Source organism: Dipteris shenzhenensis, chromosome 14 (genome assembly GCF_047967505.1).
Source record: "Dipteris shenzhenensis isolate YYH24624 ecotype China chromosome 14, Dip_SZ_1.0, whole genome shotgun sequence".
Lineage (NCBI taxonomy): Eukaryota > Viridiplantae > Streptophyta > Polypodiopsida > Gleicheniales > Dipteridaceae > Dipteris > Dipteris shenzhenensis.
In genome coordinates this window covers 14,858,391-14,885,535 of record NC_141609.1, presented here as the reverse complement: position 1 = coordinate 14,885,535, position 27,145 = coordinate 14,858,391, and the positions used below count along the sequence as shown (strand labels likewise).

The window sequence follows — 27,145 nt, the reverse complement described above, 5'->3', positions numbered from 1 at the left end:
ATATGTTCTCTTTTTGGAGTGCTGCACTCACTTGGAGTAGCAAGAAACAGCCTACAGTTGCCTTGTCGAGCACAGAGGCTGAGTACAGGGATGCAACAATGGTTGCATGTGAGGTAGCTTAGTTGCATAAGCTACTTTATGATATGGATTACAGATGGGCCAATTGTCATTATTGTGACAACATGAGCAGTATACACTTGGCAACAAATAACCCAGTCTATCATGCTAGAACAAAGCACATTAAGGTGCATTATCATTATGTGCGGGAGAAGGCTTTAGTAGGTTTTATTGATCTAGTTTATGTCAATACAGAGGATCAGGTAGCTGACATATTCACGAAGACATTGGGTGCAGAGAAGCTGCGCAAATTCAGAGACCTACTTGGTGTGCAGAAATTGGGATTGAGCTCGAGAGGGAGTGTTGAGATACCGAGCTCCACTCGTGATATGCCAGGGTGACCGTTGTGCATTTATGTCACCGACTTGTTAGCTGCAGATGCGGTTGGTACACCGCCCATGAATAACAGCTCAATGACAGCTAACTTTATGTACTCTAGTTAGTGGCTCAGTTAGTATGCCACCTTAGTTAGCTGAGTTTGGTTTGAGACCCACATATAGGGTTCACCTATTCTTTTGTACTTAGAGTTCTTTTGACTTTCACAACTAAGAAGAGGAAAACTGTTTTCAGCCTCCACCTTTGTGTATATTCCCCCATTGTGTATGTGAGAAAGCTGCAGATGAGACTCCTTCCTTCTCTCCCACTCTCTTCACAGCTTATGTCCATTCATGTGAGGATGGACAGATTCTACATGGATGATTGGGCCTTGGATAGAGGAGGTCCGATTAGCATTATACCAGGTGTATCCACTTCGGATCAGGTTCCGGTAGCTTTATCTATATATGACGCTCCTTTGAGAGGTCGTTTGGTCAGTATCAAAATTCCATATGCCTTATATACAGAGGATGTCTTGAAGATTTGGGTGTCTCACATGCAGGGTGGGGTAGCATCTCCTTCTCATATGGCATTTTAGCGGACATTATCAGACAAGAGAAAGAGCTCAAACAACAGCTTGCAGCCTTGCAGAGAGGAGCAAAAACAGCCTACCAATGCTTGGATTCATGAGTGCCTTGCTGCTTGCGAGGGCTTATCAGCAGAGTTTGCTTGGTTAGAGAGCAGAGTATGTCTTTCATGCACATGACTCCTTTTGGATACAAATGGGAGGGGAGAGTCAACATGGATTTTTTCCTACAGTTGGGGCCTAAGCATGGTAGAGAAAGTATTTCAACTTGTTGACTCGACGGTGTTTTGCAAATAGATCTTGATGTTGTTTTACACATTGCTACAGATTTTTATACCTCCCTCTTATCAGCAGATTCTGACACATGAGCTAGAGATGATACCAAACATAGGGTGTGGGAACATATTCCCATATTGGTGGAACCTTACATGACAGTCATGCTTGATGCTCCATTTACCAATCGGGAATTCAGGCTTGCACTTTTGTCCCTGCACAAGGGCAAATGCCTGGGTTCAGATGGATTGCCACCTTCCTTCTTTATTAGTTTTTTGGGATATGGGGATCACTTTGACCTCAGCCCTGCAGGGCATATGAGATTCTAGTACTATGCTTGATTTGCTAACAAAGGGTCTCATTCACCTCATCCCAAAGGGAGGTTGTAGGAATTTTATCTCCCAATGGAGGCCCATCACTCTTTTGGGAACTTGTTATAAGATTTTGGCCAAAGCCATCAATTTGTGTTTGCAACCCTTTCTTTCAGATCTTATTCATGATACATAAACAGCTTTTTTGCATGGCAAAAGTATATTTGATAACATTTTCTCTTTTTGGGAAGCTTCTCAATGGGTTATGCACAGTGGCCAAAGGCTTGCCATTCTACTTTTGAATTTTGAAAAAGCTTATGACAAAGTAGATTGGGGTACCCTCCTAGGTTTGGATTCTCAAGTGCATGGATTAGGGGGGTATCCTCCCTATACAAATCAACCCATAGCTAGGTACTTATTAGAAGTGAAAAGGGAGAGAGGTTTTAGATTTCCAGATCAATCTGTTAGTGCCTTTCTACTGTGGAGACCATTGAAGATTGTATATGGGACTATAGGCAAGGACATGTTATTTGGAAAGGGATTGCTAGGCTACTGAGTACCACACACTCTACTCTCTATATGACTTAGAGATCAGTAGCTTGGATATCCCTTTCTGGCCCTGAGGTTCTATATGAGAGATGTGACTTCTCTTGGGCATTACCGGTTTGATGATAGGTAGTTGAGGCATGTTCCTTGGATGATGTTTCGATACTTCCTTACAGACTTACACATGGATCTTTCAATACATCTTAGGAGATTCTAGCGAGCATATCAGCATGGCATATACAGAGGTCTAGATGCACAAAGACCTTGGACGGCTCTTAGGTTCATCCCACTCACACATTGGCCACTATTTGGATAGTTACGGTACATACCTTGATGCCATATGGGTGATTCTGGCGTGCATATAAGCATCGCATATATGGTGGTCTAGATGCACAGAGACGTTGGACCAACTCGCAGATTCATCCCTCTCACACGTTGGCCACATCTGGATAGACACAGTACATACCTTGATGTCTATATGGGTGAGGATGCAGGGTTCTTCGCATGCAGCCTCCTCTAGGAGGGTGGTGTTTCTCAACGAATGGAAGGGCTCCCCTGTTGTCTCGAAATCACATAGTGGGTTGAGATGGCACTTCTAGCCTCAACCGTGGTTGCTCCATTGCTATGATTAGGAGTTTACTTTGATTCGTCTAGGGTGAATTTATTGTACTGCATGTTTTTCTCCCTTGTTATCTCAGAAGGGTCTTTCATACTTAATCGAAGTCTTCCATTTGAAAAATAAAATAAAATGGCCTATGATTGTATGTACACAATGCAATTTTTTTGTTGAAAGCTGGAAATTTTCAAATTCTGTTCATCAATTTTACCTTCTAATCCTATTGATAAGGAACTCAATCTTGAGCTCAGCCAAACTTGACCTTGCATCTAGAGTTGTGGTAGTGAACCAAGTTCTCTTGGCCACCACCTGGTTTGTGTCTTCATGCTGGTGCCGGTCTAGAGAGTGCATCACTCAGCTCATTAGACCAATCAAAAATTTTTTATGGAGTGGACTCGATGGCACGGCAGATGTTGCAGAGCAAGGGTGGCTTGGGAGACCATTATTCTCCCTACATGTGAAGGGGGCCTTAATATCATTGACCCGGACCTACAATACAAGGCATTGCTTTGTAAGGTGGTGGTGAGGGGTCTCATGCCTGGGCAGGAACCTTGGAAGGACTTCTTTTTTGGACGCATTCAGGCTTGCACACCTACCTTGGGAGATGATTGGGTGGACAGCCCTCGCTGGATTTTTACTTCCGCCCCTCTTAGATCTCCTGCATCTCCTCTCATGGTTGCCATCTTGAAAGCTTGGGGCAGCTTCAGGAACACACTTCGTAGGGTCCCGCCCTCTACCCTCCAAGAGAGGCAGCCGGTCATTTGGAATGACAGTATTCTTGATGAGCATGGCAGACCACTTGGCACTTCGCATTACATGCAGTGGTCTAGATGGGAGAGAGGCCCTACTTTCACAGTAGGCACTTCGAAAGCATTTATCAAGCTACCTGAGAATCAGAGACTACAGTCCGTGAGTCACCTCAGAGGGTGTCTGAGGGGGGGGGGGGTTTCTTAACACTTACTTCCGGAAGTATTACCGGAGGCCTAGGGCCACTGGTGCGAGAAGCGAGTAAGACGTGCCATAAGTGTCACTGATGGAACGTAGGTGAGTGCTTGTCGATGGTGTCAACTATGTGCAAGCGGTAGATGGTGTCAACTATGTACAAGCGGTACAAGTGCTGAAGTGATGTGAGCAAGAAGAAGACCCAAAGCGGAACAACATCATGAAAGCCATCCCTCGACATGAACAGCAAGGAACTTCAACCACATGACACAGGTCCGTTGTACCAGGTGAAGGGAGAGGAGGGGAGGAGAACACAACGAAAAGAGATTTTAGAGTAGCGAGCAGAGATGGGAAGTAGCATAACTCATTAGAGAGCAAGATGACTGATACACTCCCCGAAGATACACACGAGGCGAGCTCTTGACTCTAGCCTCTCACTCCTTCACTCCCGCCTCTCGTCCCTGCCAGAATGTCCCTCCCCTTTTTCCTTTCCCCCTCTTCACCTTCTCTTCCTCTGCTCCACCCCCGCGCTACCAATCTCCACACCTTCTTCCTATTGGTTGCCTTCTTGCACCCTTAGCCATCCTTAGCCATTCCACCGTTTGTGGGCCGCTCTGTCCTTGATGGCTTCCGCAACACTCCAGCCTGTCCTGGGTCAGTGAATCCCGTGCTCCATGTGTTCTCCTGCGCTCCTGACATTAGTTGGTTGAGAGGGTTGGTGCACCACCTATGCCTCTTAACTGATGGACTGCTTCCCATGTGCACCAACAGGTGTATCCCGCGTACCATTGCGCCAATACTTCCCTATGATTGACTTTGACCATGGTGAGTCGAGGTTGAGGTTTGGCACCCTTCAGTCATGTATTGCTTCCGTCATGTCCATGTCAAGTCCATGTCATGTCCAAGTCATGTCCATGTCAAGTCCAAGATGTGAACACATGTGAACACGCTGCGACTAGGTATGACCAAGGTCTGACCAAGGTCTAACAACTTGGCATGTTGCTGAGGTGACCATGACGTGACCCAAGTGTGACTCTTGGTGGGTCGCCATAAACTTTGAGTACAACAGGTCCCCCGCCACTATCATTCACCGTCCCGGTGAATGACCCAGGATCTTGTGAGAGAAAGTTAAGTGTTAAGTACAAATAAGAAAGTGACCTTGGGGTTGACATCCCAAAACTGAAAAGAAAGGGCTCATGGCCATACAACTGTAAAACTGAAAAAGAAACTGGCTCATGGCCATACAACTGTAAAACTGAAAAAAGAAACTGGCTCATGGCCATACAACTCCAAACTCCTTATTTACATGAGAATCCAAATGTACAAAGTTCCAAAAAGATATGCCGAACTAAAAGATCCAGGAGCTACTGCTTGCTGGATGAAAGTCAGGGAGGGGGAGGGGGTGGGTGTGGTGGGTGTGCTGAGGTTCCGGGGCTGGTCCGTGCCTCTTCCTCGACTGTGTCCATGAGGTTGCGGATGTCCTCGTATTTGGATTTATACCTGTGGTAGCCAGACCTGTACTGTTCACATCGAGATTTGAGAGCAGCATTTTCATCTTGCAGCCCATGGAAGTTGTCCTGCAACTTGGAATGTGAAACTTGGAGATGGTCTTCCGCCTCGCGAATCTGCTTCATTTGACTCCGCACCTCCTCCATTTGTTGATCCACAGTAAGCTTATCCGCAGCCAGTGAGGTGTATCTGTCCTGTAGGGCGGCAAGCTCCCGCTGGCTTTGAGCCTGTTGGGCTGAATGGTGGTCCTCCAAAACTTTCGTGGTGGCTGTCCACTCTGCCTCCTTTGCTACAAGACTTTGCTGAAACTCGTCTTGCTGAGTTTTCCAGCGAGCTTCCCTTGCCTGTAGAATTGCTCCCCACTCCGCTGTTTTCATTTGCAATGTTGTATCCCATTCTTTATGCATGCTGGCTACCTGCTTCTCATGTTCCAAGCGGAGGTGTTGCTTCTGTGACAGAAGCTTGCAAACCTGACCCGTAGTATTAAAGAGGGAGGCACCCATCTGAATGAAGCTGTCATCTATAATGCGTTGAGCCATATGAAGGGACCTTTTAACCCATGCATACCTGTCCCGATAGGTCATTCGGTCAGCCATGTCAATAAGTTCGCCATATTCCTCGAAGGCCGCTTTCATCCCCTCTTGCTCTAGGTCCTCTAGAGCTGCCACTGGAGCCAGTGTGTCGATGTCTAGGTAACAGCTTGGAGCTTGGGATACCTTCTTGTTGGAAGCGATTGTCTCTTGCAAGGGAAGTGTGAAAATTTGGTCCAAGTCCTCCTCCTCCATGCAAACAGGAGACCGCTTCCGCTTTAATGCATACAGCAGCCGTTTGTGTTCCTGGCTCTGTTCCTCTATCTGGGCCTCATGGGTGAATAGATCTCCCGAGGAGGTTGCGAAGTAGGTATCCAACATATCATTTTGAGGAAGTGGAGGACAATCCGCTGGAAAAGGTATCTTACCCCCAGCAAAAATAACCTCGCCAGGTCGAGTTTCCAGTAAGTCCTGTTCAGCAGCCTCCATACTTGGTTCAGGGGTCAGTCGTCGAGACACCCGGGGTGGGGTCTTCGCATCACCAGTGGCTCCCAAAGTAAGATTCAAGTTCAATAACCTGTGGCGTTCTGATGCCTCTCCATCAAGAGATTCCAGGGCAGAGGTGCCAGCTGCTGTAACGGTGCCTCCTGCCGTACCTTCTGTGGAGGTATCCCCCTGAGTCGGGGGATTAAGGTGCATATCTTTGCACCCTACTGACCCTGATGAGATGATCGGAGGGGAAATGGTCATGACTGCGGGTGAGGTAAGTGGTAATGTTCTGCCATGGTGGGTGAGACCTGAGGAGGGCAGGGGAGTGACCGGAAGAACATCATCAGGAAAATCACAATCTGCCTCGAAGGGGATGGATGGAGAGGTGACTCCTGCATGAGCAACTGATGGCAAAGCTCCAGAGGCTGGCCCAAGAGGGAATGGCTCAGAAACCTGTGCTACAGATGTGGGTGAAGCAAGAGTGGGAATGGAGACTGGAGATGCAGATGTGGGGGGAGCAAGAGTGGCAACGGGGACTGGAGAGGAAGAGAGGACAAAGACTGGTGCAGCAGAGGCCGAGGATGCTGGGGCCGCACGAAGGGCCAGTGGAGATGATCTCAAGAGGGGGATCATAGGAGCGGAGGGTGGGCGGTGAGGAGAGGATGAAGTATGTGAAGGTGGAGGAAAAAGTGCAGGCGTTGCAGCCCGCCACTGGTGCAAGAGGTAGGTGAGGTGAGGTCCACAAGTACATGTGTGTGTGCCTCGGCGTGTGCGATTTCGAACAGTGGCCCGGAATGTTGAATAAAAGAGAGATGCAAAATCATACTGAGTGATGGTGAAGAGAGCATTAAGAGCAGGACGGATACCTTTCGTGATGTAGTAATGCCCGGGTGCTGAATAGAAGCGAGTGAAGAAGTAGCGTGTGATCACTGCTTCTCTGCTTCCACCTTCCAAAACCTTTTTGCAATCATATCCCCTCCTGTTGGGTTTGCACTGTGAAAGGAATGACAGGAGATGTGGTGAATCGTCGGAAGGAGGCTGAATAGGGAGAGCAGGGAGCCCCATGTACTGTGAGACCAAATTGGGTGTGAGAAGCTGCCTGGAGCCCATGAACTCAAAAGTGTCTGTGACATAGTCGTAAGATCTGATGAATCCTGTACACAGTTCCACATCCACCGGAGGGAAGATGACCTTGTCGAACTCAGTTAGACTGAGGGTCTGGATCTCGGAAGATGACAATACGGAGGATAGTTTGAGGTTCGGATCCAGAAGAGGTTTAAACATAACCCGAACGTGGGAGAGGGGAGGGGTGGTTACCGAAGGGCTCTGTATCTCCGTTGGCCCACCCGACCCTTCTGAATGTGGTCTCCGTGCAGAGGGGGTGTAATCTGAGCCCCCATGGTCAGAAGAGGAGGCACTGGAGCTCTGGGAGTGGAAAAGAACCCCCCGCTGCTGTCTTGATTGCGGTGGCTCACCATCCGAGATGATAGTGATCTCCGGACCAAGATGGGAATGTATCGCTGATGAAGTCGGTCCTGCTAATGAAGTCGGCCCTACCGATGAAGTTGGCCTTGCTGATGGAAGTGGCTCTGCTGATGAAGTCGGCCTAGCTGATGTAGTCAGCCCTGCGGAGGCTGTAGGCAGGGGTGAGGTCATGTGCACTGCAGAGGCTGCTTGAGACGTCATGGGGGTATAGAAAGGAATGAAGAGCTTATCTCTGGGCAACCTCGGCTTATACTTAGACTTCTTCTCGAGCATGAAGAAGAACAAGAGGTAAAGTGTAAGCTAATGACGAAGCAGGAGACGAAGCTGATGACGAAGCAGGAAGGTGAGTGATGACAAGGCAAGAAAGGAAGCCGGAAGGGAAGGGGAGCTGGTGGCGAGGTAGGGGAGCTGCTGTCAAGGGCTTGAAGCAGGAAGGGAAGGGGAGCTGGTGACGAGGTAGGGGAGCTGCTGTCGAGGGCTTGAAGCAGGAAGGGAAGGGGAGCTGGTGACGAGGTAGGGGAGCTGCTGTCGAGGGCTTTGGCAAGCCCACAGAGATAGAACGAGAGAGTGGGGTAGGTGGTGACAAGAAGGGGAGCTGATGGTGATAAGAAGGGAAGCTGATGGAGAAGCACGAAAGTTAGAAAGGAAGCAGGAAAGGAAGGGGCGTGAATGACGAGGCAAGAAGGAAGCTGGCCAGTTGATAATCGAGAAGGGGAGTCGATGAGGAGGTCTAGAGAGGAAGCTTGCGAGGTGCTAATGAGAGGGGAGCTGGCCAGGTGATAACAAGAAGGGGGAAGGAGAATTGCGATGAAGGTAGGGCTGCAGAGAAGGTGTTGGAGGGAAGGCTGCAGGGTTTTGCAAGATGGCGAGGGAGGGAGAGCTGTAAGGTAGCGATGGAGGGAGAGTTGTAGGGTGGCGATGGAGGAAGAGTTGTAGGGTGGCGATGGAGGGAGAACCTGCAGGAGAAGGAGGGGTGCAGGAGAAGGTGATGGAGGGGAGGCTGCAGGAGACTGCAGGAAATATGCGATGGAGGGAGAAGGAGGGAGGCTGCAGGAGAAAGCGTTGGAGGGAGGCTTGCAGGAGAAGGAGGGAGGCTGCAGCAGGAGGGACGATGCTGTAGGAGATATGCGATGGAGGGGGAAGGAGGGAGGCTGCAGGAGAAGCGTTGGAGGGAGGCTGCAGAGAAGGAGGAGCTGCAGCAGAGGGTGGCTGCAGAGAAGGAGGAGCTGCAGCAGAGGGTCGATGCTGTAGGAGATGTGCGATGGAGGGGGAAGGAGGGAGGCTGCAGGAGAAGCGTTGGAGGGAGGCTGCAGAGAAGGAGGAGCTGCAGCAGAGGGTGGCTGCAGAGAAGGAGGAGCTGCAGCAGAGGGTCGATGCTGTAGGAGATGTGCGATGGAGGGGAAAGGAGGGGGGCTGCAGGAGAAGCGTTGGAGGGAGAAGGAGGGAGGCTGCAGAGACTGCGCTGGAGGGAGGCTGCAGAGAAGGAGGAGCTGCAGCAGAGGGTCGATGCTGTAGGAGATGTGCGATGGAGGGGGAAGGAGGGGGGCTGTAGGAGAAGCGTTGGAGGGAGAAGGAGGGAGGCTGCAGAGACTGCGCTGGGGGGAGGCTGCAGAGAAGGAGGAGCTGCAGCAGAGGGTCGATGCTGTAGGAGATGTGCGATGGAGGGGGAAGGAGGGGGCTGCAGGAGAAGCGTTGGAGGGAGGCTGCAGAGAAGGAGGAGCTGCAGCAGAGGGTGGCTGTAGGAGATGTGCGATGGAGGGGGAAGGAGGGGGGCTGTAGGAGAAGCGTTGGAGGGAGAAGGAGGGAGGCTGCAGAGACTGCGCTGGGGGGAGGCTGCAGAGAAGGAGGAGCTGCAGCAGAGGGTCGATGCTGTAGGAGATGTGCGATGGAGGGGGAAGGAGGGGGCTGCAGGAGAAGCGTTGGAGGGAGGCTGCAGAGAAGGAGGAGCTGCAGCAGAGGGTGGCTGTAGGAGATGTGCGATGGAGGGGGAAGGAGGGGGCTGCAGGAGAAGCGTTGGAGGGAGGCTGCAGAGACTGCGCTGGAGGGAGAAGGAGGGAGGCTGCAGGAGAAGGAGGGAGGCGGCAGGAGAAGGAGGGAGAGGAGGCTGCGTATGATTTCGTAGGCTGCAGGAGGAGGAGGGAGGGGAGGCTGCGTATGATTTCGTTGTCTGGAGGGGGGAGAAACAGCCATAAATATATAACGAAGAGATCCATCTTTAGAAAAGTAAGCTAAAATTAGCATGTGTGGGCTGCAAGATGCGGTGGGGGAGGTGGATGAGCTGATCCCAAGGATCCACGCTGAGTTTAGCCTGATGCTAAATATAGCAGTGGTTGGAATTAGGAGAGTTTTAGCCAGATGCTAAATATAGCAGTGGTTGGAATTAGGAGATAAAGGACAGACGCTGAATTTGGTGGCTAAATATAGCCTTGGTGGGAGGGGGTAGGTGAGAGAAAAAGCGGTGTGGGCAAGAGGAAATATTTGAATAAACGTGGGAAAATTGGAGTTTGAATTTTACTCTCTCTCTTGTATAGGATATTGGATCAGGGTGTTATAGAGGTGAATGAGGCTGAATGAAGCTGAAGGAGGGATGAACCAAGGGTGAACCAAGGATGAACAAGGGGTGACCTAGAGGTGAACAGGGGTGACCTAGAGGTGAACATGGGTGACAGAGAGGTGAACATGGGGAATTGACATAGGAGTGAACAGGGGTGACCTGGAGGTGAACAGGGGTGACCTAGGAGTGAACATGGGTGACAGAGAGGTGAACATGGGGAATTGACATAGGAGTGAACAGGGGTGACCTAGAGGTGAACAGGGGTGACCTAGGGGTGAACATGGGTGACAGAGAGGTGAACATGGGGAATTGACATAGGAGTGAACAGGGGTGACCTAGAGGTGAACAGGGGTGACCTAGGGGTGAACATGGGTGACAGAGAGGTGAACATGGGGAATTGACATAGGAGTGAACAGGGGTGACCTAGAGGTGAACAGGGGTGACCTAGGGGTGAACATGGGTGACAGAGAGGTGAACATGGGGAATTGACATAGGAGTGAACAGGGGTGACCTGGAGGTGAACAGGGGTGACCTAGAGGTGAACATGGGTGACAGAGAGGTGAACATGGGGAATTGACATAGGACTGAACAGGGGTGACCTGGAGGTGAACAGGGGTGACCTAGGAGTGAACATGGGTGACAGAGAGGTGAACATGGGGAATTGACATAGGAGTGAACAGGGGTGACCTGGAGGTGAACAGGGGTGACCTAGGAGTGAACATGGGTGACAGAGAGGTGAACATGGGGAATTGACATAGGAGTGAACAGGGGTGACCTGGAGGTGAACAGGGGTGACCTAGGAGTGAACATGGGTGACAGAGAGGTGAACATGGGGAATTGACATAGGAGTGAACAGGGGTGACCTGGAGGTGAACAGGGGTGACCTAGAGGTGAAAATGGATGACAGAGAGGTGAACATGGGGAATTGACATAGGAGTGAACAGGGGTGACCTGGAGGTGAACAGGGGTGACCTAGGAGTGAACATGGGTGACAGAGAGGTGAACATGGGGAATTGACATAGGAGTGAACAGGGGTGACCTGGAGGTGAACAGGGGTGACCTAGGAGTGAACATGGGTGACAGAGAGGTGAACATGGGGGGTTGACATAGGAGTGAACAAGGGTGACCTAGAGGTGAACAGGGGTGACCTAGGAGTGAACATGGGTGACCTAGGAGTGAACATGGGTGACAGAGAGGTGAACATGGGGAATTGACATAGGAGTGAACAGGGGTGACCTAGAGGTGAACAGGGGTGACCTAGGGGTGAACATGGGTGAGGTAAACATGGGGAATTGACATAGGAGTGAACAGGGGTGACCTAGAGGTGAACAGGGGTGACCTAGGGGTGAACATGGGTGACAGAGAGGTGAACATGGGGAATTGACATAGGAGTGAACAGGGGTGACCTAGAGGTGAACAGGGGTGACCTAGAGGTGAACATGGGTGACAGAGAGGTGAACATGGGGAATTGACATAGGAGTGAACAGGGGTGACCTAGAGGTGAACAGGGGTGACCTAGGAGTGAACATGGGTGACAGAGAGGTGAACATGGGGAATTGACATAGGAGTGAACAGGGGTGACCTAGAGGTGAACAGGGGTGACCTAGGGGTGAACATGGGTGACAGAGAGGTGAACATGGGGAATTGACATAGGAGTGAACAGGGGTGACCTAGAGGTGAACAGGGGTGACCTAGGGGTGAACATGGGTGACAGAGAGGTGAACATGGGGAATTGACATAGGAGTGAACAGGGGTGACCTAGAGGTGAACAGGGGTGACCTAGGGGTGAACATGGGTGACAGAGAGGTGAACATGGGGAATTGACATAGGAGTGAACAGGGGTGACCTAGAGGTGAACAGGGGTGACCTAGGGGTGAACATGGGTGACAGAGAGGTGAACATGGGGAATTGACATAGGAGTGAACAGGGGTGACCTAGAGGTGAACAGGGGTGACCTAGGGGTGAACATGGGTGACAAAGAGGTGAACATGGGGAATTGACATAGGAGTGAACAGGGGTGACCTGGAGGTGAACCTGGGTGACAGAGAGGTGAACCTGAGTAACAGAGAGGTGAAGAAGGATTAAGGAGGAGGGTGTGTCAGGGAAGGCAAGGGCTATCTCCGCCTTGCCAGAGAAGGAAAACTCAGTTTTTTTTTTTTTTTTGGTCTCTCACCAAAGAGTGCAACGGGGTTGAGAGTAGAAGCTTGACAGGGTTAGGAAAGGGAATACATTGTTGTGGTTTGAATAAATAGAAATTCAACTAATAGGAATGGAAATCCTTATCCAAAGAGAGAGTCAATGTGGATGATACTTCTTTACCCGTGAGCCATTTACAGGTGCTGGTAACTTCTTGCCCTCCAAGGTGGCCAAATAAACCCCTCCACTGGGAATAATCCTTGTGATAAAGAAGGGCCCTGTCCAACCACTGACAAATTTGGGTTTATGCTTCAGGAACTTACTGGAATATAACAAGACCAAGCTGCCAACTTGGAATTCCCTCTTCCTGAGATTTCTGTCATGCCATGCCTTCTGCCTTCTTTGCCAGACTTCCTGAGCCAGGATCGCTTCACGACGATGTTCATCCAAGGCTTCAAGATCCCATAATCTCTCAAGTGTGCATGCCTCCAAGTTATCATCCATCTCTGCCATGACCCTAGTGGTCCTCATGTGGAACTCATAGGGCATAACCGCCTCCAAGCCGTAAACTAGCTGGAAGGGTGAATATCCAGTGCTAGCCTTGTATGCGGTTCTGTAAGCAAAAAGAGCAGCTGGTAGTAGAATATCCCAATCTGCCAAGGAATGAAGGCATAACCGAGCCACAATATGAGACATGGTCCGATTGGAGCTCTCGGCCAAACCATTGGCTCGAGGGTAGTATGAACTAGAGGTCTTGTGAACAATTTGCAGTTGGGTGATGAGGTCAGCGATGACATCATTGAGAAAGTGGGTACCTCTGTCACTCATCAATTCCACAGGACATCCAAACCTAGAAATGATTTGATCATACAAGAATGAGGCCACAACTTGAGCAGTGCAGGTCTTCGCGGCCCTAGCCTCCACCCATTTAGTGCCATAATCAGTAGCAATCAGAGCATACTTGTTCCCTCTTCGAGTTGCAGGAGAGATGGGTCCAACAAAATCCAATCCCCATCTATAGAAGGGGGGTACAGGGCTGGATGGCTGAAGGGGAAGGTACTCCCGTCGGGTAGGCTTCGGCCCCCCTCTTTGACATGAGTCACAGCGGCGCACATAAGCATAGCAGTCTTGGAATAGCTTTGGCCACCACAACCCAGAGCGCATTATCTTTCTAGCAGTGGCCTCTGGTGCCATATGACCTCCCCCCATGCCTGAGTGAGCCTCCTGAAGGATGTCTTGTGTTTCATGAGGAAGCACACACCTCCTCAATATGTGGTCCTTCCCCAACTTGTACAGCTGACCCGCGATCAGTTTGAAAGGAGCAGCCTGAAGAATCTGCCTCCGCTTTTGTGCTGGAGTTAACCCTTTGGAGAACTCCCCTGTAGACAACAATTGTACAATGTTTGCATACCATGGGGGACAGCTATCCACCGCAAACAGGCAGTCATCTTTTGGTACTGTGGCATCGACACGGAAGAGGCCCGCATCTGGAAGGTCATCATCAACTCCTATGGCTGCTTCACCTGAAGAGATCCTTGACAAGTGGTCTGCTGGTTGATGTAATCGGCCTGCTCTCACTAGGATGTCAAAGTCAAACTCTTGAAATAGAAGAATCCACCTACTCACTCTCCCCCCAAGCGTTGGTTTGTTCAGTAAATACTTGAGAGCTTGATGATCAGTAATGATGATAAACTTACTGCCCAAGAGATAGTGCCGATACTTTGTCATGGCATAGACCATGCCCAAGCCTTCGCGTTCAGTGGTGCTATAGTTTCTTTCTGCTCCATTGAGTTGTCTGCTTGCAAAGTACACAGGCAGGTCGAGTTTGTGCTCTTCATCTGGTTGGGCCAATATCGCCCCAATGGCCAGCCCACTTGCATCTACATGCACATGAAAAATGATATCCCATTGAGGTTGCCGCAAGATGGGTGCCTTTACTAGACGATCCTTGAGGTTGTCAAACGCCAGTTGTTGAGGTGCCGACCAGTTGAAGGACTGCTCCTGCCGAAGGAGTTCCGTCAACGCCACCGCTATGTCGGCATAGGACCTGATGAATCTTCTATAATAACCCACATGTCCCAAAAAAGACTTGACTTCTCTGGGTGTGCGAGGAATAGGCAAGGTCAATATCACTTCCACCTTTGCTGGGTCCGTGGTCATTCCCTTAGCTGAGACGATGTGGCCAAGGAGGACCCCTCGCAAGGCGAGGAAGAAGCATTTGTCGGGATTCAAGCACAACCTAGCTTCTCTGCACTTATCAAAAACCCACCTCAACTTACTCATATGATCAGTCTGAATAGCAGGTTCGAGGTGAGAAGCATTCTTACCATTGAACACAGAGAAGTCATCCAAGAATACCTCAAGGAACTTTCCGATGTTCTCTTGGAAAAGTTTGGTGACAAGACGTTGAAACGTGGCCGGTGCATTGCATAGACCAAAAGGCATCATCCGGTAAGCATAAGTTCCCCATTGGGTGACGAAGGTAGTCTTTAACTGATCTTGCTCTCGCACCCGAACCTGGTTATACCCACTGTATCCATCCATGAAGGAGAAAAGAGCATGACCAGCTACGGTTTCAAGCACCCTGTCAGTGAAGGGGAGAGGAAACCTATCCCGACGTGTGGCGGTATTCAAACTCCTATAGTCGACACAAACTCGGAGTTTTCCAGTCTCTCTTTTGGGTACCACTACGATGCCACTAAGCCATTCGGAGTAGTCAACAGGGTAGATCAACCCTGCTTGCTCCATCTTTTGAATATCAGCATGGACAGCCTTGCCATAGTTAGGATTCATGCGATATGGTCCCCTGATCACCGGCTCGGCTTCCGGATATAGATCGATGCGATGTTCCATAAACTCAGTGGGTACTCCCTTTAAATCCTTATATGACCAGGCAAAGACATCAACATACTCTTGAAAAAAATCAGACAATGCAGCAAGGAGATAGTCATGTTCCCAGACCCAACTGGCTACCTTAAGATGTCGCGGTTGGTCTTCTGTCCCTATGTTCAGATACCTCCAATCCCTGGCATGGTCAACCTGAGGTATGCTTCCTGATGCGGAGTTGTTCGGTTCTTCTACTCCCACTGCTGGGTGCGCAGGAGAATCATCTAGAGAAAAATTCCCCACTACTTCTTCCATCCAAGAGCTCGGATAGGACGGTTGGGTGTGTTCTGGAAATGGTTGAAATGTAGAGGCAACAGTTGGGCCCATTCTCTTCTTTCCTGTTTGTGCTTGCTTGAGCATTCCTCTATATGGTAGTCCAACCACCTCGTATGTAGTGTCATGAACCTCCTGTGTCGTTGGGGAGTCAGCTTCTGACATATATAAGTCGAGTAGAACAAGGTCCGCGACATCTTCTTCTCCCTGTATGCTGTGGGCTTGCCTTGAAGGTCTGAAGTTCCAGACTCCAGTGTGAATGTGGACGGCTCCTTCAAATTGACTGGCCTCTTGACCCCTCCTAGGTTGGTCAGATTGCATAATGGATTCAATAACCCTTCCAAGAGTCATTTCCGGTACCTCCTGCCTTTGAGTGACATCAGTAAGTAGGGGATCATCCTCTTCTTCTGCAGATCCATGAGTGTATTCTCCAATACCATCATTGTGCTCAGCCAGCCTATGATCTATGTGGTCATCTTCTTCTTCCATAGATTCATAAGTGTTCTCTTCAGGTCCATCATTATGCTCCGCTCGCTCATCATCTTCTTGCATAGGATCCTCTTCCTCCTCTGTTGTGACCCCATGGTCATTTTCTTGGTGTGAGGCATCCATGTCGTGTGCATCCATTGCTTCCATTGCTGCTTCATGGTCTTGTCTTTGAGTCACCCTGGTGGCCTCCCCACCACTTGGTCTGGTACTTGCGGACATCATTCGCTGATACATGTGGGGATTATTAAGAAGGCCAAAAGGCATCCGTTCATACATGAGATCAGCCAACCCAGGTGGGGAAGAGGCTTCCTGGCTCACCTCTTGCGCATTCCGTGAAGTACCAAAATGGGCTTCAGGATCCTCTTCTGGACACAACTCCACCATGTTGATGGCTAAGGATCCCAGGGCCCCCATCCAATCCAAGATGACAGCTTCTTCCTCATCTGGTCTAGCATGTTCCAACAAGTACGTCAAGCTCTCACCAACGTCTCGTGCCGCTGTTACATCGGTTTCACCTTTGAAGGGTGAGTCCTCCACATAGCCCAACTCTTCTTCCTGTAGGGGCCAATCCCCAAGTGCCCATCGCTCCTCTTCCACCCCTTCTTCTTCTTCAAAATCCTCTTCCCCAAGTTCCACAGGTCGGTGGCGAGCCCTTCCAGTAACCATGTCTATTTCTAAGGATGTGGATCCCAAAGGTAGTCGAACTTCATCACTTGACCAATCTTGAATGGCCTTTGCTGAGCGTAACCATGGTCTACCAAGAAGTAGAGGATAAGTCTGCTCACCCTCTGTCATATTAAGTACAACAAAATTGGACAGGAATGTAACTCCCCCAATCTTCATGTGAACACCTTTTACAGCCCCCATAGGCTTCACCTTGCGTTGATCCGCCATGCGTACTTGGAAATGTACGTCAGTTGTCAATTTCAAACCCAGTTGTTGAAGAGTACCTCTCGGCATGATGTTTACTGCTGCCCCACCATCCAAGAAAACATCTTTCAGCTCCACCCCATTGATCTCCACTGCGAGCTTGGGACTTTGTTCACATGTGAGGGCAGCATAGGCTGAGCAATTGTCTAGTGTTACTCCATCTTGAACTGTTACTGTCTCTGGCGTGGGTCCGCCCTGAACAGATCCCCTTTGGCGCCCTCCTGGCATGCGATTCACAAATGCAATAGTCTGATGCTTGATATGTGGAGACAATTGACAGAGTTGTCGTAAGGTGATATTGGGCCTAAAATCCATCAAGTCATCCATCAAAGAATAGGGCTGGACAGTAGCAGCAATCTTTTGTGCCTTCATCCGCCGAGCTTCTGGCCGAGGGTCGAAGCTTACGCGAGGGAGAGGAGGTGCCTCTGGATTCTCAGTCAATATTTCCTGTGGTGACTCTCCCATCACCCATTTCCCCTTTTCTTTGGCACTACTAGGCTTCACCCCTTTTTCCTTCTCTTGCTTCATTGTGCTTCCTGAGTGGAAGGTGGATGGGCCTGCCTGCGACTCTTCACGTTTTTGCCCTGAAGTTGTCACTTCTGTTGCAAACCTCACTATTTTGGACTTGCGGGAAGGAAACTGAGGTGTGACTCCTTCATCTTCAGAACTAGATTGAAGATCTTTGGTGACACTCCTGATCACCTCCTGATACCTTGAAGGCATAGATTGCTCACTTGGAGCTGAGGTAGTTTTAGAGCTATTGATAGGTCTTGATGGCTGTGGGGCCCCTCGGGTCCTTTCTAATCCAGTTACAGGAGAGGACAAGGGCGATGTAGTCTTGTGCCCACTGTCCACCTTGGGGGAAGGAGGTGGGGATGCTCTTCTAGTGACTGAGCTGGTGTTAGTTGGTGATGAGGCCTCCGATATTGATGTTGAATCATCCTTACTACTGTCACCCTTCATTTGTGACCTAGTCACAGCTCCCAACACTGCACCAATCAAATGGGGTTTGTCACCCTCCCCCGCCACTACTACATCAACCATGTTGACTTGCGATGTTAATTCCCTTCTGCCATTGGGACAATCTCTGGTGTAGTGGTCATTTGTGTTGCACTGTGTACAAGAGGGTCCCCCAAATGGTTGTGTACAATCATCTTGGTAGTGGCCATACTCGCCACATCTATAGCACATGATGGGCCTGCGAAAGTTGGTACCTCTGCCTCCACGTCCACCTCGGAACCCACCCCGTCGACCGCGAACATAAGGGGGTCCATATCCACCCCCTGACATAGGTGGTTGATACTGTGCATAGTAGGGCGGAGGGTAGAAGTATGGAGCCCCAAATTCACTAGGAGTAGGAGCTTGGAGCAAAGGAGGATTAGGAGGATTAGGAAGTAGTGGAGGTGGAATGATAGGGTGGGTGGGTGGTTCAGGTGCCTTCACAGGGGCTGAAGCTAGGGGTACTGGCCCTGAAGTGGTCGGTGCAGCTTTGTTGATTGTAGCCACCAGTGGCTCCCCAATTGGATACTCCGGCAGAAGCTTCCTCAACCCCTTAAGATACCTACACTCAGAGGCATCATGTCCATGAATTTCACAAAATGTGCAAAAGGAGGTTGGGGTGGGTACCTTACGCTTCGATGGACATTCCCAGTAGCCATGGCCAGAACCCTTGCAGTCCGTGCACCAGAGACCACTTCTTATCTGAGCTTCAAAGGGTGACGGTCCATCCACTTTTGTTCTGTCTTTCAGACCTTCTTTGATTTCTTCTAATTCCTTCTTGAGTTGCTGCCATGCCTGTGAGCCCTCTTCTCTCGGAAGTTGGGCGGTCTGAGCGGGTGTTGAGGCGAAACTTAACTGGGACCGTTCCATCTTCACCGCTTCCCTCAGAAATTCTTGTAGCGAGGCATGTTCAGGAAGTTTGTCAACCAGCCTTATAGCAATGGTGGAGGGTAAAGCCTTCAAAAACCACCCCTTCATGACGGCGTCATTGGGTGGCACCGACATCTTTGCCGCCAAGACCCTCATCCTTGTGTACATCTCAGAGATGCTCTCTCCGGGCTTCATGGTGTCAGTGGATAATTCTTGGACAATCATGTGTTCGAATTTTTCCAACTTGAAAGTGCGTAAGAATTCCTCCCTTAGGTCTGTCCACGTCTGGAAGTAGTCCGGAGGAAATTGACTGTACCATACATCCGCAGCATCCTCTAATGACGAGGGAAAGATGTGAAGGAACGCATGCTCATTCTCCACACCTTTAGCTCTACATGTTGTGAGGAACTTCCTCACATGAGCTTCCGCATCTTCATGGAGGTGGCCTTTGAACTTTTGAGTCTTCACGTGGACCTTGTTGAGTAGCTCGAGAAGTCTCGCTCTGTCTGGAGGACTGAGAACGGCCGTCCCCACCCGAGAGGTTGGAGAGGGGGCCATCCCCACCCGAGAGGTTGGAGAGGATGCAAGAGTTGGAGGGAGTCCCGATGGGGCTGTAATGAGTGTTGGTGCTCCCGAAGAGGAGACCACCCCGACAACCCCTCCTGTGGAGGACCACAATGGAGAAGTCACTACTGATGTAGTCATAGAGGAAGTGTACCCAGATGGTAGGGCGTAAGTGGGGGGTCTCGGTGTTGCAGAGGGAAAGGGTGAGAACATGGAAGATGTGGGGGTGAAAGAGGATGGGAGAGCATTCGGGAAAGAGAGGGACGGACTTGAAGTCATGGATGAGTAAGCAGAAGGGAAGGAAGAAGGTGGTGGAAAAGGCAACACCGGTGTGGATGGAAAGGGAGATGAAACCATCATGGCAGGTAAAGGCATGGCCGGAGCAAAAGTACCCCCCAATGGAATAGATATAGAAGAGGGATTAGCTAGGAGCCCGGAGCTATGCGTAACAGATGAGGTAGCAGCTTGTCCACAAGAGGTTGAGGCGGGAGCAGATGGAGTCACCACTCCGGTAGAAGAGGTGGTTGATGAAGACATCGTTGCAGGAGGAGGAGAGGGGCTGCCTTGACCTTGATGAGTCCCTGAGGAGTCCTCGTCCTTAGTACCCTCTTCTTTCACCTGTTCTCCGCTTTGCACTTCTTCTTCTCCGGAGTCCGGATCTGACCACCAGGGTTCTTGTTGGTCCAAGTCAATGAGAGTGTCGATGAAGTTACTTGCTCTGGCTACTGCTCCAATGGGCTCACTTTGTGCTCGAGTTGAGGACTTCGCAAACTTTCGTCGCACGTAATGCTTCTTGTACCTAGTTTGGTCTGCCGGAAGTCTTTTCTCCACTCTCCTCAAGTACCTCCTAGTTCTCTCACTAGCTCCTTCAAATGTTTCAGAACTACTCGGCATAAGACCTCTCTCTAGGACCCTAGATCACCACTTCACTCGTGCTACTCAACACCAGCAGTGTCCCACCGTGATCGCCATAAACTGTCTGAGGGGGGGGGGGGGGGTTTCTTAACACTTACTTCCGGAAGTATTACCGGAGGCCTAGGGCCACTGGTGCGAGAAGCGAGTAAGACGTGCCATAAGTGTCACTGATGGAACGTAGGTGAGTGCTTGTCGATGGTGTCAACTATGTGCAAGCGGTAGATGGTGTCAACTATGTACAAGCGGTACAAGTGCTGAAGTGATGTGAGCAAGAAGAAGACCCAAAGCGGAACAACATCATGAAAGCCATCCCTCGACATGAACAGCAAGGAACTTCAACCACATGACACAGGTCCGTTGTACCAGGTGAAGGGAGAGGAGGGGAGGAGAACACAACGAAAAGAGATTTTAGAGTAGCGAGCAGAGATGGGAAGTAGCATAACTCATTAGAGAGCAAGATGACTGATACACTCCCCGAAGATACACACGAGGCGAGCTCTTGACTCTAGCCTCTCACTCCTTCACTCCCGCCTCTCGTCCCTGCCAGAATGTCCCTCCCCTTTTTCCTTTCCCCCTCTTCACCTTCTCTTCCTCTGCTCCACCCCCGCGCTACCAATCTCCACACCTTCTTCCTATTGGTTGCCTTCTTGCACCCTTAGCCATCCTTAGCCATTCCACCGTTTGTGGGCCGCTCTGTCCTTGATGGCTTCCGCAACACTCCAGCCTGTCCTGGGTCAGTGAATCCCGTGCTCCATGTGTTCTCCTGCGCTCCTGACACTAGTTGGTTGAGAGGGTTGGTGCACCACCTATGCCTCTTAACTGATGGACTGCTTCCCATGTGCACCAACAGGTGTATCCCGCGTACCATTGCGCCAATACTTCCCTATGATTGACTTTGACCATGGTGAGTCGAGGTTGAGGTTTGGCACCCTTCAGTCATGTATTGCTTCCGTCATGTCCATGTCAAGTCCATGTCATGTCCAAGTCATGTCCATGTCAAGTCCAAGATGTGAACACATGTGAACACGCTGCGACTAGGTATGACCAAGGTCTAACAACTTGGCATGTTGCTGAGGTGACCATGACGTGACCCAAGTGTGACTCTTGGTGGGTCGCCATAAACTTTGAGTACAACAGAGGGGTAGCACGCAAGATTCAGCACATAGATGCAGCCATCCCGGTGGATTGGACAGTTGATATGCCTATTACTTCTGCCACTTGGATGGGAGCTTTCTCGAGGACAGCAATTCCTCTTCAAGTGATCGCTCTTCGAGGTGTTGGGGAGGATGCACTTGTCTTTGACGTTGGGGATGGGGGTCTACTTTCTAGATCTACGGATCATATTATTCTAGAGGTTTCCTTTCAGCCTGTCAAGATTGCTGGCTTTGTGGATCATGGAGCGGACTTGTAGTGGTATTTAGACCTCGACCCTCTGCTCTTGGCCCTGGGATCCTGGAGATTGTGGTTATATGGAGGTGCACCTATCAGGTGCTTACAGTGGGACCCAAGAGAGTGGGAGTGGATAGATCATGGACATCGAGAGAGGGGGATTCCCTTCTTTCGTTTCACGATTGGTAATGCCAGGAGATTTCAGTTGAGCGGATTCCCTCCAGAGCCCCCCATCGGGACAACTTCCTCATCACTGCAGATTTGCGTAGGAACTTCTAGAGGAGGCTCTGGAAATCCCTCAGAAGTAGAAAGATCACTCTTTTCTTTTGGCTTTCTATTCATGGTGGGATTGCAGTGAACCTGTGGAGATCACGATTTGGGGTTGACCCTACTTGCCCTCGTTGTCATTCTGTAGAGTCGTCAGTGCGACATTGCCTTTGGGATTGTAGTCAGGCGAGGATTGTTTGGAAAGGGGTTTCTCGGATACTCAGCATTCTTCATACCTCCCCTTTCTTCATGACTTGGGGCTCGATCGCCTGGTTATCCCTTACTGGGCCTCAGATGTTTTATGAGGGTGAGCCTTCTTCTTGGGCACTCTCAGTCTGCAAGCAGGTGATAGAGATCTGCTCTCTTCAGGATGTACAGAGCTTCTCATGCTTCAGTGGACACTTCCCAGGAGATTCTGGCTAGCATTTCCTCTTGGCACCATCTGGAGAGCTAGATGTACAGAGGCCCTGGATGGCACCCAAATACACCCTTCACAAGTGTTCATGGGTATTTGGACTGACACGGTTCATACTTTGATAGCCATTTGGACTAGCATGCAGGGCCTTTCACGGGCAACCTCTTCTAGGAGGACTGTTTTCCTACAAGTTTGGAGGGGTTCTCCCTTTTTCTCGAAGGGTTCTATAGGGAGAATGGCACTTTCAGCCCCAATCGTTTCTTTTTAGCTTTTGAGCTTTTCATGCATTGCATGGTGTATCCCGTATGGAGCTTGCTCTAACTTTTTTCTTTAATACTTAATAGACGTCTCTTTTTGCAAAAAAAAAATAATTATATATATTTTTATTTATTTATATTTATTTATTTAAAAAATTAATTATTTATTTATTTATCAGAGTGAAGATGAATTGTACCATCGTGGACTTGAAATTAAGCAAATCTAATTTAGGTATGTTGTTATGAATCAGGTGTTCTGTGGGTTAAATCAGTCTACTGGAGAGCTTATGGCTGTAAAACAACTTAAATTGAGTAATTCAAATGATGGTCAAGAGAGAGAGTTTTATTTAGCTTCCTTGGAGAGAGAGATCTCTCTTTATAAGGACATGAGGCATAAGCACATTGTAGGATACATCGACATGGACAAAGATGAAGCATCTGGGTGCCTCTACATATTCTTGGAATATGTTTCAGGTGGATCTATACAAAGGTCGGATGTCTATTAATTATCTTCCCTTTTGTTTTGTTTCTAATGTGAGGAAATGACAGGTTTTATCTTAAAAATGCAATGTCCTTGGATTTGACATTAAGAAAATAAGATTTACAAAAAGGTCAGTCCTGCACTAATAGTTCTCATCTTATAACACTTCCTTGTATAACCTTCAGTTGCCCTTACTTTCTTACGCTTCAGACTGTCCATTTGACAAGTCATCTACCACTCCATCTTTTGGTCTGACTTTGTTCTCAGCAATTGATGGGCATGTCCTTGAATTGGTGAGCTGTTGCTTCCCTAGTCTTTTCCATAGATTGCAAATGCTCACATAAGGTCACCATTGGCACTACTCAAATATCTGGTCTGGAGGGCAGGCTCTATCCATTGACTAAGGATGACTATTCATTGCATCCATGGAGTAACATAGCGTAACAGACAAGGGGCTTTGGAGTACTCTCTTACTAACTATGCCCATCCTAACTACTGAGTCCAATAGGCAAGGGGCCTGGAGTACTCTCTCACTAATTATGCCTAACTACTGAGTGTGGAAGGGTGGAATGTTGATTGTAGAAAGAAAGAAAGAAATAATGGCTATTGATGTCCACAGGAGACCAACACATCTAGGGGACAACAAAACACCATCTAGTACATCTGCTTAGCGAGGACACATGGTAGATCCGAAGGAGTCCAAAAAAGTAACTCCAATTATTTAGAGTTCTTACATGATAGTCTGGAAACTTAGTCAGTCATACATCAGTTTAATACTTAGAGTCCTTGGGCTTGGATTTAAACTTTCTAATGATTGCTATGCCTTTCTCTCTTTCCTAGAAGCCTTGACCTTTTCGTTGCCTTATTCTTCAATTGAGCTCGTGTGAGTTCCTTAGCTATCCATAATTCCATGAAGGAAGTTTGTTTGTGTAATCAACAAAGGTCAAAAAGAAAATGAAAAGTAGAATACTGTAGGAACACAAGTGAGCAAGAGTGCACACACAAGAAAGCTCCAATAGAAGTGTTCAAATGAAACAATACAAGTACTTGGCATATATAGTACCCAAGTACTACTGGTCAACCATAGGGTTGACTTTATGCCTACAACACCATATCTTTGTAATGTCTTACAAATCCTCCCTCAAAGAAATGGCTGAAAGTACCCTGGAAACGTCTCGGGTGTACCCTACAGTACCTAAAGTACCATGGTTGCACAAACTCATCCAAATGGATATGCAACCTATGGGAGTACATGAAAACAATGTCATTGTGCCCCTTGACATTGTGAGAATGTCTCTAATCCCCAAGCCATGTTGATGTCGTAAGAAAATATCTGCTGACAGGGCTTTGATGAAGATATCTGCCACATTGTCCTCAGATGGACAATAGATGAGATCAGTGAAGCCATCAGAAATACAATCCCGTACATAATGATAATGATTTTCAATGTGTTTCATGCGAGCATGAAGGATGGGATTTGTAGGAACAAAGTGGAAAGTTGTGAACACAAGTGAGCAAGAGTGCACACACAAGAAAGCTCCAATAGAAACGTTCATATGAAACAATACAAGTACTTGGTATATATAGTACCCAAGTACTGCTGGTCAACCATAGTGTTGACTTTATGCCTACAACACCATATCTTTGTAATCTCTTACAAATCCCCCCTCAAAGATATGGCTGAAAGTACCCTGGAGACGTCTCAGGTGTACCCTGCAGTACCTAAACTACCATGGTTGCACAAACTCATCCAAATGGATATGCAACCTATGGGAGTACATGAAAACAATGTCATTGTGAATCACTTCACAATCCCCCTTGACATTGTGAGAATGTCTCTGATCCTCAAGCCATGTCGATGTTGTAGGAAAAGATGTGTTGACAGGGCTTTGATGAAAATATCTGCCACATTGTCCTTAGATGGATAATATATGAGATCAAGGAAGCCATCAGAAATACAAGCCCATACATAATGATTATGATTTTCAATGTGTTTCATGCGAGCATGAAAGACAGGATTGTTGGCTATAGCAATGCAACTCTGGCTGTCACAAAAGATAGAATTTGCTTTGCCATCCTGTGCATGATGCAAGTCATGCAAATGCTTCCTTAACCACATTAACTCCGTAGTGGCTGAATTTGCAGCTTTGTACTCTGCTTCACTGGAGGAAAGAGAGACCCCCTCTTGCTTCTTACTGAGCCATGAGATACAAGCTGAACCCAATGTGAAGCAATAGCCAGTAGTGGACCGTCTGTTGTCAATGTCCCCTGACCAATCTGAGTAAATGAAACCACTCAGCTCTAGATCACAATCTGAAGCATAATGCAAGCCAAGAGACACAGTGCCATGGACATATCTGAGAACCTTCTTTGCTGCATTCCAATGTGTGATAGTGGGACAATGCATGAACTGACTCAAAAGCCTTGCGGCGTAGGCAATATCAGGCCATGTGGAGCATAGATATATCAAACTGCCAACCAACTACCTGTACAAAGTGCCATCAAACTTTTCAGCAGTATCATGCTTACTCAACTTGAGTCCCTTTTCCAAGGCTTACAGTTCTCCATTTGAAATTTCTGCAACAACCCCTTCAAATACTTCAACAACCCCTTCATGACTGCCATCCTCAAAGCTTGGGGGAGCTTCAGGAACACTCTTTGAAGGGTTCCGCCCTCTACCCTTGAAGAGATTGATAGGCAGCCGATCATTTGGAACGATAGTATACTTGATGAGCATGGCAGCGCTCTGGGCACTTCCCATTATATGCAGTGGTCTGGATGGGAGAGAGGCCCCGCCTACACAGTAGGCACTTGGAAGGCTCTTATCAGGCTATCTGAGGATGAGAGGCTACAGTCTGTGAGTCACCTCAGAGGGGTAGCACGCAGGATTCAGCAAATAGATGCAGCCATACCGGTGGATTGGACAATTGAGATGCCTATTACTTCCACCACTTGGGTGGGAGCTTTTTCGAGGACAGCAGTTTCTCTACAGGTGATCGCTCTTCGAGGTCTCGGGGAAGATGCTCTGGTCTTTGACGTTGGGGATGGAGGCATACTCTCTAGATCCACGGATGATATTCTTCTATAGGCTGCCTTTCAGCCTGTCAACATTGCTGGTTTTGTGGACCATGGAGCGGGCTTGCAGTGGTACTTAGACCCCGACCCTCTGCTCTTGGCCCACAGCAAAAACTGATGTATCTTCTGATACAACGCACGAGGTGCTTGCTTCAGCCCATATAGAGCCTTCCTGAGCTTGCATACCTTGTGCTCTTGTCCCTTCACCTCAAAACCTTGGAGCTGCTGTACATAGACCTCCTCTTTAAGATCTCCATTGAGGATAGCGGTCTTGACATCCATCTGGTACACTGACCAACCATAAAACGCAGCAAGAGAGATGACAGAATGAATGGTGGTCATCTTGGCCATTGGAGAAAAAGTCTCCTCATAATCTATCCCTTGCTCTTGTGCATACCCCTTGGCAACAAAACGGGCTTTGTATTTCTCAACTGTGCCATATGAATGGTATTTCACGTTATAAATCCATTTCGTGCCAACCACATTTTTTCCAATGGGCACATCAACCAAGTCCCATGTGGCATTCTTCTCAATGGATTTAATCTCAATTTCCATAGCTTTCTGCCATGCAGGATTATGCTGAGCATCCTTGAAGATCTAAGGCTCATTTTCAGCTTCCATCTCTGAGGTCATCAAAGCAAAATTGACCTTTTTCTGATTTTCTGAGTGCTGGCCCTGGTTTTCCCCAAAGTAGGCTGATCCTTAGCATCTTGAATGGTCAACCTTGCCCAACGTGGAATAAATTTCTCTATTGTACCACTCGGGGCTGCATCAACATCTTTAGTAGCCTCACGATGTTGATAATGCCTCCAAACATGAGGCTGTCTATTCTCGTTAATTGGCTATAAATCTGAAACATTTAAGGGAGAGCCATCCTCAACATGTGGCAAGCCATCTGAACTATGAGAAGTAGAAGGGGAAGCATC

General features: G+C 48.8%; 1 protein-coding gene across 1 annotated transcript in view; it reads left to right on the top strand.

Annotated features, from left to right (window-relative positions):
• Window positions 1-27,145, top strand: part of LOC147894239 (uncharacterized) — a 143,726-nt gene that overhangs the window by 35,165 nt on the left and 81,416 nt on the right. Inside the window, exon 7 of the mRNA XM_087384702.1 lies at window positions 22,915-23,153. Within this exon, the coding sequence (XP_087240828.1) occupies window positions 22,915-23,153 (239 nt within the window). The remainder of the gene's footprint in view (window positions 1-22,914; window positions 23,154-27,145) is intronic.